Source organism: Puma concolor, chromosome A1 (assembly GCF_028749965.1).
Source record: "Puma concolor isolate L17-30 chromosome A1, mPumCon1.1.hap2, whole genome shotgun sequence".
Classification (NCBI taxonomy): domain Eukaryota; kingdom Metazoa; phylum Chordata; class Mammalia; order Carnivora; family Felidae; genus Puma; species Puma concolor.
The window spans coordinates 59663954-59678073 of record NC_141667.1 but is presented as its reverse complement, the minus strand read 5'-3'; the positions used below and the strand labels follow the sequence as shown (position 1 = coordinate 59678073).

Genomic DNA, 14120 nt, shown 5'->3' with positions numbered 1-14120 from the left:
GCATATCATAGTCAAATTCACAAAATACACAGACAAAGAAAGAATCCTGAAAGCAGCAAGGTGGAAAAAGGTCCTTAATTTACAAGGGAGGGCAGATCAAGTTCAATGCAGATCTGTCCACAGAAACTTAGAAAGCCAGAAAGGAATGTCAGGACATATTCAATGTGCGGGATGGGAAACATATGCAACCAAGAATTCTTTATCCAGCATGGTGGTCATTCAGAATAGAAGGAGAGAGAAAGAGTTTCCCAGACAAACAAAAACGTGACCACTAACCAGCCTTGCAAGAAATATTAAGGGGATCCTTTGAGGGGGGATAAAAGGACTCAAAGCAATAAAGACTAGAAAGGAACAAAGAACATCACCAGAAACTTTACAGGTAACACAACTGCACTAAATTAATATCTTTCAATAATCATTCTGAATGTAGACGGACTAAATGCTCCAATCAAAAGACATAGGATATCAGAATGAATTTAAAAAGACTCATCTACATACTACCTACAGGAGACTCATTTTATACCTAAAGACATCTGCAGATTGAAAGTGAGGGGATGAAACTGGACTACTTTCTTATACCACAAAAAAAATTAATTCAAAACTGATTAAAGACCTAAATGTGAGACCTAAACCTATAAAAATCCTAGAAGAGAACACAGGCAGTAACTTCTTTGACATTGGCCATAGCAACCTCCTTCTAGATAGGACTCTTGAGGCAAGGGAAACAAAAGCAATAATGAACTATTGAGACTACATCAAAATGGAAAGCTTCTGTACAATGAAGGAAACAATCAACTAAAAGGCAACTTACTGAATGGGAGAAGATATTTGAAAATGCTCTATCTGAAAAGGGGTTAATATCCAACATACATAAAGAGCTTATACAACTCACACCAAAAAACCAAATAATCCAGTTTAAAAATGGGCAGAAGACATAAACAGACATTTCTCCAAAGAAACAGATGGCCAACAGATATCAGATGGCAACATGAAAAGATGCTCATCATCACTTATCATAAGGGAAATGCAAATCAGAAATTACAATGAGATATTACCTCACACCTGTCAGAATGGCTAAAATGAACAACACAAGAAACAACAGGTGTTGGGGCACCAAGGTGGCTCAGTCAGTTAAGCATCCAACTGTTGATTTCAGTTGAGGTCATGATTGCACAGTTTGTGGGATTGAGTCTGGTGTTGGGTTCTGCACTGACAGGACAGAGTTTGCTTGGGATTCTCCCTCTCTCTATGCCTCTCCCCTACTCACGCTCTCTTTTTAAATAAATAAACTTAAAAAAAAAAAGAAACAACAGGTGTTGGCAAAGATGTGGAGAAAAAGGAACCCTCTTGCACAGTTGGTGGGAATGCAAACTGGTACAGCCACTGTAGTAAACAGTATGGAGGTTCTTTAAAAAGTTAAAAATATAACTACCTTATGATCCAGAAATCAGACTACTGGGTATTTATTCAAGGAATACAAGAACACTAATTCAAAGGGATACATGAACCCCTGTTTATAGCAGCATTATTTACAATACCAAAGATATGAAAGCAGCCCAAGTGTCCATCAATTGATAAACAGATAAAGATATATATATATATATATCACACATGTGATATGTATATATATATGTATACGCATATACATACAATAGAATATTCAGCCACAAAAAAGAATGAAATCTTGCCATTTACAATGATATGGATGGACCCAGAGGGCATTATGTTAAGTGAGAAAACTCATACAAATAAAGACAAATACTGTATGATTTCACTTATATGTGGAATATAAAAAGCAAAACAAATGAATGGACAAAACAGAAACAAACTCATAAATTTAAAGAAGAAACTGTAGTTGTTAGAGGGGAGGTGAATGGGGAAATAGGCAAAATAAGTGAAGGGAATTTAGAAGTACAAAATTCCTGTTATAAAATAAGTCATATGGCACAAGAACAGACACTCAGATCAATGGAACAGAATAGAGAACCCAGAAATGGACCCACAAACATATGGCCAACTAATCTTTGACAAAGCAGGAAAGAATGTCCAATGGAATAAAGACAGTCTCTTCAGCAAGTGGTGCTGGAAAGTGGACAGCAACATGCAGAAGAATGAACCTGGACCACTTTCTTACACCATACACGAAAATAAACTCAAAATGGATGAAAGACCTCAATGTAAAACAGGAAGCCATCAAAATCCTTGAGGAGAAAGCAGGCAAAAACCTCTTTGCTCTTGCCTGCAGCAACTTCTTACTCAACACGTCTCCGGAGGCAAGGGAAACAAAAGCAAAAAATGAACTACTGGGACCTCATCAAAATAAAAAGCTTCTGCACAACAAAGGAAACAATCAGCAAAACTAAAAGGCAAGCAACGGAATGGGAGAAGATATTTGCAAATGACATATCAGATAAAGGGTTAGTATCCAAAATCTATAAAGAACTTCTCAAACTCAACACCCAAAAAACAAATAATCCAGTGAAGAAATTGGCAAAAGACATGAATAGACACTTCTCCAAGGAAGCCATCCAGATGGCCAACTGACACATGAAAAAATGCTCAACATCACTCATCATCAGGTACATACGAATCAAAACCACAGTGAGATACCACCTCACACCTGTCAGAATGGCTAACATTAACCACTCAGGCAACAACAGATGCTGGCGAGGATGCGGAGAAAGAGGATCTTTTTTGAATTGTTGGTGGGAATGCAAGCTGGTGCAGCCACTCTGGAAAACAGTATGGAGGTTCCGCAAAAACTAAAAATAGAACTACCCTATGACCCAGCAATTGCACTGCTAGGCATTTATCCATGAGATACAGGTGTGGTGTTTTGAAGAGACATATGCACCCCAATGTTTATAGCAGCACTATCAACAATAGCCAAAGTATGGAAAGAGCCCAAATGTCCCTCAATGGATGAATGGATAAAGAAGATGTGGTGTATATGTACACACAATGGAGTATTACTTGGCAATCAAAAAGAATGAAATCTTACCCTTTGCAACTATGTGGATGGAACTGGAGGGTATTAAGCTAAGTGAAATTAGTCAGAGAAAGACAAAAATCATATGACTTCACTCATATGAGGACTTTAAGAGACAAAACAGATGAACATAAGGGAAGGGAAACAAAAAGAATATAAAAACAGGGAGGGGGACAAAACAGAAGAGACTCATAAATATGGAGAACAAACTGAGGGTTACGGGAGGGGTTGTGGGAGGGGGGATGGGCTAAATGGGTAAGGGGCATTAAGGAACAATGAAATCATTGTTTCACTATATGCTAACTAATTTGGATGTAAATTTTAAAAAATAAAAAATTAAATTAAAAAAATAAGTCATAGTAATATAAAGCATGGCATAGGGAATATAGTCAATATTTTAATAAATTTGTATGGTGACAGATAGCAACTACACTTATGATGGTGAGCATTTTGTAATGTGTGTGTGTATGTATGCATGTAGAGAGAAAGAGAGTCATTATGCTGTACACCTGAAACTAATATGATATTGTATGTCAACTATACTTCAATTTTGAAATAAATACAATAAAAACATATCAGGTAATCATTAATAGATCAGGCAAACATTTGCAAAAAGCTTATGTAGTGATATTAAGGCAAGAAAATAAACGTGAAGACAAAGGCCATCATTAGGAATAGGGTCATTACATAATCATTAATAATCAGAAGACATAACTATTAAATATATATAGGCAACCAGTAAAATATCCACAAAATAAAGCTAAAATTGATGAAATGTTAAGGCATAAGACCGCCATCACAGTTGGACATTTCAACACCTCTTTCAATCATTGACAGCTCAGGTAAACAAAAAATCAGTAAGGCCACACACTGAATTATGCATCCAGCAGTGAAAGAATACACATTCTTTTCAAGCATACATAGAACATTTGTAAACATTGATCATATACAAGACCATAGAGTAAGTCTCAATAAATTTCAAAAAATAAGACCACATTCTCTGAGCACATCACAATTAAATTATGTGATGTTATTACATGATGATAACAAGAAGATAAAAGCTAGGTATTTGCTGATGACTTGAGAGGCAGTGTAGAGTACTGGTTAAAAGCTAGTATTTTGGACCATGGGTTTAATCCTGCTCTTACTAGACACATGATGTCAGGCAGATTTCTCAACTCTGTGTACTTCACCACATGCAAGATGAGGCTAATAATTGTACCTTCTTGTGGCTCTCATTAATGCTGTTCAGCAGAAATTTTTACTATTCCATCTTTCAGACACATAGTGGGATTGTACTTCCCGGCTCCTTTTTGGTTGGGTACATTCATATGACTAGTCCTGGCCAACTTGTTGAGTGAATTGTGATTGGAAATGATGTGCACTACTTCTCAGCTAGATCACTTAATCACTTGTGTGAGAGCTTTCAGAATCATCTTTTCCCTTTAGTTTGACAACCAGCAGCATTCAAGATAGTGGCTGCTCTGACAGCTTGATCTCTAAGTGATGAAAATTAACAGAGGTCCTATCTCCTCATTCACCCACCAAATAATGAAGGTGCTGTGGTGTAAGGGAGAAAATAAACTGTTCATTTAGGCATAGACTTGGGGATTGGTTACCATAGCATGATCCATTTGATATATCTATCCCAACTGATACAGAAATTGGATCAAATAGGAATGCCACTGAATGCCAAAAACCTAAAATATGTGGCACTGGATTAGGGGCCAGCGGCAGGTGGTGAAGAAACCACTATGAAAGGACAAAAGGATGGTGATTCATGTTATGAAGAAGTGAAGCTTTGGTCACCTGATAACTTGGAAGGTAGGAAATGTGCCAGTGAACTTGGGACCTTAAGGGAAGTCGAAAAAGAGTGTTAGTAGCATATACTGGCAGCTTTGTTTCCATTTGATCATGTACTGCAAGAAACAGATGGGTTCAGGAAAGAATTGGACAAGGAATTCAGCAAGGAAGTAACTAAAGTGGACCATGAGATCTTAGCCAGGTAAGGAAGCAGGGAGTTGAAGGAGTGGTAAAAGATGGTGGATCAGAGTGTTGGGGGCCTTCATGGGGTTGGATGATTGCTGGATCTACCTTTTTTTTTTTGAGATAGAGAAAGAAAGGTTGCACAAGTAGGGGAGGGGCAGAGGAGGAGAGAAAGAGAGGGAGGGGGAGAAAGAGAGAATCTCAAGCAGTCTCCGAGCTCAGCACGGAGAAGAGAAAGATACTGTTTTCCATAAAAACAACTTCTGGTTTCCCCTCAGCTTTTTTTGTCCAGTGTTTCTGAAAGCCTTCTTGTTTGGCAGAGATAGAGCACTCTGCCACACACAATGGCTGCTGCATGTAGCCAGAATTTTTTTTTTTTTTACCATAAACAACAACTTTAACAAGATGTAGTAAGTTTTCTGACCAAAAGAAATGCAGAGCAACAGGGTTATTCTAGCCTTTTTTTAAAAAAGTTATTTATTTGAGAGAGAGAAAGACACAGGAAGAGCAGAAAGAGAGGGAGAGAGAGAGAATCCCAAGCAGGTTCTGCGCTGTCAGCACAGAGCCCGATGAAGGGCTCAAACTCAAGACCCATGAGATCATGGCCTGAGCCGAAATCAAGAGTCAATCATTTAACCAATGGAGCCACCTGGGAGCCCCTATTCTAGCCTAAGCAGAGGAGAGGACAGATAGAAGAAACAGGAGATATGGGAAGAGGGGACAGGGAAGACTACCTACAGGACATGTCTGAGCCAGGTCTTGAAAGCATGAGGAAGGAGTAAGTCAAATAGAGGATATGGAGAAGAAACTACTCTACAGGAAGAAATGATCATGAGCAAGGCCCACAAGTATGAAACACAAGGCCATACAGGCAATTTAGAGGTTCTGAAACAAAGTTCAAAGCAGTATGAAACAAGATTGAAGTTGTCAGAAGTTGGCCCCTGATGGGCTTTGAATGCCAGATGCTGTTTTAGTCATTCATGGTTCTGTAACAAAACACCACAGACAAGGTAGTTTATAGACAACAGGAACCTACTCCTCGCAGTGCTGGAGTCTGAAGTCTGAGGTCAGGGAGACAGCGTGGTTGGATTCCGGTAAAGGTGCTCTTCCAGCTTGTAGAGCACCAGCTTCTTGCTGTGCCCTCATGTGGCAGAAGGGGAAGAGACCTGTTGGGGCCTCTTTTTTTTTTAATTTTTTTTAAAGTTTATTTATTATGTTATTGAGAGAGAGAGAGAGAGAGAGAGAGAGCGTGCGCATGAGTGAAGGAGGGGAAGAGAGAGAGACACAGAATCCGAAGCAGGTTCCAGGCTCTGAGATGTCAACATAGAGCCAAACGCGGGGCTCGAACTCACAAACCGGGAGATCATAACCTGAGCCGAAGTCAGATGCTCAACCGACTGAGCCACCCAGGTGCCTCTGGGGGCCCCTTTTATAAGGCACGGATCCCATTGGAGAGGACTCTGCCTTCATGACCTAATCACTTTTCAAAGTCCCCACCTCCTAAGTCGGTTCTGTGCCCCAATTCCAAAATGTGGAGACAATTTTCCCCCCATACCACCACCAATTCTCCAACACCATCTAACTGTCCTACAATTCAGCTGAACTCTGATATTCCCTACCTGGAAATAGCCTCAGATCCCACAGGCTGAGGGCTCAGTCCCCCAAGATTCCACACTCCCAACGTCAGATGCCAACAGTAAGCCCTGGTTATTACCTGTGCTTCTGACTGACCAGCTATAAATCAGAGGCTCCCCAGAATTCTTGTGTGTTTTCAGGCAACCAGGTCCTCCAGGCAGAGGTTTGGCTGGAGGCAGTAGGTGGAAAAGTGTTTAATGGACAGTGGACATAGAGCCATATCTGATTGGAGACTTGGTGGCCACCAGGGAGTGGGAATGGCAAGCATGAGAAATAGAAGGAAAATGGAAAGGCAACATTTTGGAAAGAAATCTATAAATGTTTTTGCTCAAGAGCCAGAAAAGCCCATACAAGACAACTTAAGTATTGAGTACTACTTAGAGTCTGGATAAGGAAATAAACATCACAGAATCTGGCCCCTGATTAAATATAGATGTGTAATCTCTCATGTCTGATCAGAGGTGATCACAAAGGCTTTACTTGGCAGATAGGGTGCTGGGGGGTGCACAGGGGGAAGCCGGCTCTCCATGCCAGATTTGGTGCACAGCCTGCACACTGAGGTCTCTGAAGGACTCTGGGCCTGCGGCAGGTAAATTTACACTTCTACCCCATCCCCTCCATATATAGGTCTCTATCTGAAGCCTTAGAGATCTCCTTCAGGCACCTCTGCCACCTTCTGGAGGCAGCAGGAGAAATTGAAGACACTTTTCCCCTCTCTGACTTAGTACTCAGAACTTCTCCAGTCCTAGCCTTTCCCATCATCCCCCCACAACCTACCTTAGGGTCCGTAAAATTGCTGAAGCCTTTTGTTCCAGATGCTGGGAAGGGTGAGATGACTGCCCACCCCCATCATGGAGCTCTTATCTCCCTGACCCTCAAGCAGGGCCGATGGAATAGGGGAGTCAGCACTTTCTCTAGTTTTAGCTTCTTGCTCATTCCATGGCACTAAATAAAACTTAATTCTGACACCTGACAGCTCAGTGCTCTCCCAGCTCAGCTGAACTTTTGACAAACATGATCTGCATGCAGCCCTCAGGGGCGAAATGGACAGCAACATCGGTAACTTTGTTTTCAAGCATAGACTTTAATCCTCCTCGTTTTTGGAATCTTAGGGAATATCCTGGCCTGTCATAGAGGCCCCAAGTACCAGCAGGTACTGGAGAAAAGTTCAGTTTGTCTTTCAGTTATTCAAAATACTATCCTAAATTTGCCTTTCCCAATCAAAGACAAGAATGGTATGGGATTTTAAATAGTGGGTATCAGCCCTGGGTGCACATTAGAATCACCTGGGGGACTGATTAAAAAAATAAAACACTGAAGCCAAGTCTTTCCCTAGAGTATTTGATGTTAATTTCACTAACTTAAAGAAACAACATAATTCTGTTCTAGAACATCCCAGATCTCCCACTTTCTAACCAAACCACATTGGGTGATTCATATCACTTTCCTGAGCCTCAGTTTCCTCATCTGTCATATGGGGGCAATAACACTTGCCTCCAAGGGGGTGGTTAAGTTAAAAAAGTTGTCTGGAAGCACCTGACACATAGTATGTGCATACTTAGATATTGTCTCAATCAGAACAAGAGCTTTCAGAAGAGGGATTTCCTCTGGGCCCAAAGGCCTGGAAGACTATTTGAAAGAGTTAGATTTGCCTCCTTAAGAAGGAATGTTGACATTTGTGTGGGTAGAGAGACAAAGGGGCCACTCTAAGACATAAGCAATGAGAACACCTGCTCTGGGCCCCATACTTTACAGGACTTTGCTCTGGCCTTCCTCTGTCAGCACCTTGTCCCACAGGGCAAGGAGGCTATAGGAAACAAGTGCCATGCACCCCAGGAGCCCACGTCCCCATCTTCTAGATCGTGGATCAGACACCAGAACCCAGCCTGGTCAGCCTGGACCTGCTTCTATTGTATTCCCCAAGCCAGTTCTCCTGGGAGATAACACTTCCAGTTTGCAACTCTAGTCCCACAGAGTGCCTTAAAGAAGGCTATTTAAAGGGCATGGGGACAGACCTTGGATTTGAAGGCTGGGATACTACAGATGTGTGCATGAGGCCTTTCCAGGCATGCAGGAGATGAGGGGTGGAAAGAGGAAGGGCAGGCCATGGGCCAGGCAGGGGCTTTCATACATTCTCTTTCTCCAGACCACACAAATATTAGAAATAGCTCCAACAGCACTGTTCATTTTACAGCAATTCATTAAGCTGAACATTTACATTTCAGTATTTTTCTGGTACATTTGTTCTCATTATGAGATGTAAAATAATATTTTTAAAATCAAATAATGCTTAGCTCCATGCCTGAGACCTCATAAGTGCTTGAAAAATACGAGTGAAGCAGAATCCAAACATACTCACTGCAGCTCAGATGTGCATCTTGCTTTGTAGTAGGATTGCAGCTCGGGATGAAACTGCCAATTTAAAGGAAGTTGGTTTCTTCCAGTTTAAAACAGTCTCTTTTGGATAAAGGTCCATTCTCACAGGTCTTCACCCTCTCTATTCTTCCTCCCTTTATCCCAGAAGGCATCTGGGCAGGGGGAGGCTGACAGACATCATGGTGATGGTGAGGGTAGGTGAGATTGGATCTGTGTGTTCTCCGCTCCCCCGCACCAGCTTGTGCTGACTTACTTTGGCGCAGAGATCATCACTCTTGATCTTCAAGTATCAGCCTTTTACCTTCATGCACCTGCTGCAGAGGTGACTGCGGGAGGCCATGCACTAAATGCTTGGGCCAGGCTCTGCTGTGGCTCTTGCTAGGCAGTTGATTCTCTGAAACTCAGCAACAACTTCTATCCAGCTTTCAGCTTGAATATCGGGCCCAACTGAAATCCTACTAAGTTTGCCACCCCCGATTTCAGTGCAACCTTTGGCTTTTATGCTAATTCCTAATTCTCAGCTAACTTGTCATCTTATATTGCCGATAAGAGGAAACCTGGGAGGGAGGAACAACATGCAGAGCTCTGTGCAGGTATTTCGCATTGCACGTGGGTTTCCTCAGTCAGTCTTCACAAGCCAGTAAGAGAGGCATTTTAGCTGAAGGTTCCTGTCCCTCCCTAGTGTTATAGGCTGAGCTGTGTTCCTCTAAATTCAAGTGTTGAAGCCTTAACCCTCAATGTGACTGTATTTGGGGCCTTTAAGAGGTAATTAAGGTTAAATGAGGTCATTAAGGTGGGGCCCTAATTTGATAGAACTGGTGTCCTTATAAGAAAAGGAAGAAGGGCACCTGGGTGGCTCAGTCGGTTAAGAGTCCGACTTTGGCTCAGGTCATGATCTCATGGTTTGTGGGTTCAAGCCCCGTGTCAGGCTGTATGCTGCAGCTCAGAACCTGCTTCAGATTCTTTCTTTCTCTCTCTCTCTCTGCCCCTCCCCTACTTGCATTCTGTCTCTGTCTCTCTCAAAAATAAATAAAACATTAAAAATTGAAAAAAAAAGAGGAAGAGACACCAAAGATAGCTTTCCCTATCCCCTTCTCCTCTCCCCTTCTGTCCCCCAACATGCACACAGAGAAAGGCCATGTAAGGACACAGGGAGATGGCAGCCATCAACAAGTGAAGGGGAGAGGGTCACTGGAAACCTACTCTGCTGGCACCCTGCCCTTGGACTTCCAGCCACCAGACACGTGAGAAAATTAGGCATCCAGACTGTGGTATTTTGCAATGATGGCCCAAGCAGTCTAAGACACCTAGAAATCACAGTTTAATACCTTCTGGGAACTCAAACATTCTTGGCCCTGAGCATCTCAGGTGACCCTGAGCATTCACTGCTGCCTATTTCCTGAGCCTCACTGCCCCCTGGAGTTACAGTCCCATACTTTTCCCTGCCTTTATTCTCCAAATCAGGTTCCAGCTTCCTTCCTATTTTCCCTTAGTTCTAATTCCCATATTTCTCTTGGTACTTACCATGTTGTTCCATTGGCCCAGGAACGCATCTGCAACTCAGAGACAATCTTTAGGAGGCTGTTTTCATGCCATTTCTCCATTGATAGTCTCATCTCAAGCAGGTTCAGACATGGACTATAAATTGTCCCTGTGTATGCATGTGAGGGTTCTCCTGCCAAGGAAAGAGGCTGAGTTTTCCTTGTTCTGTCTCCCACCCTGGGGAACAGACACCCTGTAAAGAAGAACCAAGTGTATCTTCTTGAGGCTGAGCTCACTTTGACAGAGGCTGGATCCTGTAATGCTCTGGAAGTTTCTTGCAAGTCTATCCCCAGCCTCAGGGGTTCATCCCAGCATCAAATTGATAAGCCTAGGACTGAAAAGAGGGCTTTTCAAAGCAAAAGAGCCAGCATAGATTTCCATGGAAGGGCTACAGATTTCTGAGTCAGATTCCTGTGTATTTGATTTATGGCTGAAAGCCCTATGGGAAGAACTTAAGCAAGTCATGTCATCTCTCTGAACTGTAGTTTTCTCACTAAATGGGAAAAACAATCCTTGCCTTTCAGGATTGTAATGAAGATTTCACACTCTTTTTTGGAAATGACTAGTTGGGTTTTTGTAGACATTTATTCCATTCACCCTATTTCACCTGAGTCACTCTGGCCAACAAATCTGAACTGTAGCTCTTGGCCTGCAGTATAGCTTTGGTGTGCATGTGGTGGGGGAATGAAGGGAGGCGAGGAAGGATGGATGGATGCCTTTTTAAAAATCTAATTTATCTCATTTTGTTCAGGAAATATCCTCTCAGAAAATGCAGACTAACTTCAGTCTCTGCCCCAGCACATCTTTAGGAAGGCAGAACCATTCTCCTAATAATGCATTCCTGAGTAATAATTCCCAGACTCAATATCAATGACCTTGGCAATTGGCAATGGGGATTTTCTTTAATGTATGAGTAAATGAATAAATAAGATGTCTTTTAAAGGACTGGTTTTGGAACATTCCCAGCCCTCCTGGGATTGCTTATTCTCCCACTCCCTTTGGGCTAGTTTAGAGAGCCAGAATTGAATGTAATGAGTCCAGCAACTCAAGATCTGTAGGAAATGGCTTTCAGAGACAGGTACTTTCTGAAGTCCTTTATATGGTTGTTTCTCAGACACTTGGTGATACCACTTTGGGCATATTATGCCTTGCAGTAGGAACACTCTGTGAAGTAGATCCATCTCCTACCTCCCTGCCCTGTTTTGCTCTTTTGAAATCTAAAGGTAACACAGGGAAGTGGAAGAAAGAACACAATGAAACCACAGAACTCCGTTCTGTGTGTGTCCACATGTTGGGACTTGCGATCTGTCCAGTGTGGGCCATGCAGAGGAGAGTTAAGATCCCACTGGCATAGAGGAAATAGCAGTGAATTTAGAGCCCAAAAATTGGGATTTAGATTCTATCTCCTAACTAGTTATACAAACTTGGGCAACTAATGTACCTTCAGAAGCCCTGTTGTTTTCCATGCAAAAGGAAAATGTTTAACAAAGCCATCTCAGAGCTGGTATGATGAGTTAATGAACTAGGGAATGCAAATGGTCTTAGTTGAGGAGTAAAGTACTAAATATATATTGTACTGGAACTCTGGCTTCGAGTCAGACAAATTAGGTGTGTTACACTATACTATTTTCCATCAATATCCAGTGCCACACCCTGGAGTAAGGCTTGATTGTGTAATTTTGCCAATGTAAACCGAAGTGCCCCCTCAATTCCAATGAGGACTTTACAGGCTTAATAGCAATTCCCCAGCTCTCTACTCCCTGCCCCTGTGATGAGAAAGCATGTGTGAAGAGAAGCTGAGGGGCCTGCAGGGCCCTAGGTGATTAGAGTAAGCACAGCTCCCATGCTCTCCCTTGATGGGTTCCTATCAAGAGCTACTTTAGCTTTTTGGGGATTTGGGGATTGATTGTTACTGCAGCAAAACCGTCTGGCTTCCTGATACACCTGGGTACTGTTTCTTTAGACCATTTAATAGAAGAAAGAAAAACAACACACAAAGAAAACACATATATGGTTATACTGAACACGGCACAGTCTTGGGGAGATCTCAAGGACAGCCCTTGCTGAGTGCTACTTGCTGCTGCCCTTGGGAAGGGGCCGGTAGACCCCGACGACTACAGCGTGGTCCCTCTCATAGGGCTCCAGGGTCAGTTGCTCTTGAGGCTTTAAGTTCTCCTGCTGCAACTTCCTCACCTCTGAAGCAAACACCGCCTCAGCAGATGCAGTGGAGTCGATGCAATTGGCCTTAATGGAAATAAGGAAGTGGCCCCCGTTGCGCAGGAAGGTGTGGGCATTCAGAGCCACTATGCGGGACTGGTCAGGCTGGGCCACATCGGCAAAGATCACATCCACCATTCCTATGAGCATGCGGTACTTGAGTGGATGCCGGGCATCTTCGAGAACTGGGATGATGTTGGTTCGCTGCTTGGCCACATTAACCAGATCGCGGCCAGCGCGGTGGGAGAACTCAACCGCATACACAAGGCCATCGGGGCCGATGATGTCAGAGACGTGAGACACCGTGGTCCCCGAGGCAGCACCCAGGTACAGCACTTTGGACTTGGGCTTGATGTGGATCTGGTCGACCCCGCCCAGGATTGCGGCTGCCAGTTTGGAGCGGAAGGGGTTCCATGTGCGGTATTCCTGCTTCACGCCGCCCTCAGTCACTGTGATGCGCCGTTCGCCGTACACCGAGTGGCCCGGCACCATATTCAGCGTTACCAGCGCGTCCTCCGCTCCGCGGTAGATGAAGACACCCTCATGCCTGTGTGGCTCCACCGTCACGGCATTGGCGCCCTTCCGCCGGCGGTTTTTGCTCCTGGCCACGCCGCCACGCCGCTGCCCGCTGCCACCACGGTCCCTGCTGTCCCCGCCTCCGCGACCCCGCCCCCGGCCTCCGCCCCCGAAGCCACGCGACCGCGCCCCGAAGCCGCCTTTGCCTCCGGGGCCGCCATCCCCTCCTCCTCCTTTGCCTCCTCCGCCTCGACCCCCGCCCCAGCCACCACCCCAGCCGCCACCACCACGCCCACCGGACCCACCGCCGCGGGAACTTGAGGCAGACTTCATCATGGTGCGCCCCGGGCCCCCGGGTGGCTAGCAGGGATTGTAAGGTGTCGCAGATAACTGGCGGTGGTTGTTAGGGGTTACCAGTGGCTTGGAGCCGTTGTCAGGGGTCACCGGTGGTTCTGGATGGTGGTCCTGGCGTGGGACAAAGATTGCTAGCAGCGGTTGGTGGCTAGGTAGGCTAGCCACAGTGGGAGGCCGGGGCAAGGTGTGCGGCAGTCGGGAACAGCTCTACCGCAGTCCCCCCATCCTTGGAGCCGCCCTTTGACGCAGGGGCTGGCGTGATTGCATCACACCCGCTTTGGCGACCCTGCAGCCCCGGAAGCCCCCCTTCCTAACCCTCTTGCAGCTGCAGCCTGCTGCCTTATAAATCTTCCCCTTCGTCCTTGCTCGTCTCCTGCTCTTTCAGACACCCTTTGCACTTCTCCTGGGGTGCAGGGAAGGAAGCGTCTCCACTGAGAGAGATGAAGAAGACAGCATCGGCTTTAGTTCTTGCTGTGCCACTTGCTGTGTGGTCTCAGGAAGCTTC

The 14120-nt window shown here is 44.3% G+C and overlaps 1 protein-coding gene across 1 annotated transcript; it reads right to left on the bottom strand.

Moving 5' to 3' along the window:
• Window positions 1–12477: 12477 nt before the first annotated feature.
• Window positions 12478–13876, bottom strand: FBLL1 (fibrillarin like rRNA 2'-O-methyltransferase 1). The gene has a single exon (XM_025924992.2). The coding sequence runs from the start codon at window positions 13595–13597 to the stop codon at window positions 12599–12601; it is 999 nt and encodes a 332-aa protein (XP_025780777.2). The 5' UTR covers window positions 13598–13876; the 3' UTR covers window positions 12478–12598.
• Between the last annotated feature and the right edge of the window lie 244 nt (window positions 13877–14120).

Coding starts and splice junctions, on each gene's coding strand:
- FBLL1 (XM_025924992.2), bottom strand. CDS start 13,597: ATGATGAAGTCTGCCTCAAGTTCCCGCGGCGGTGGGTCCGGTGGGCGT.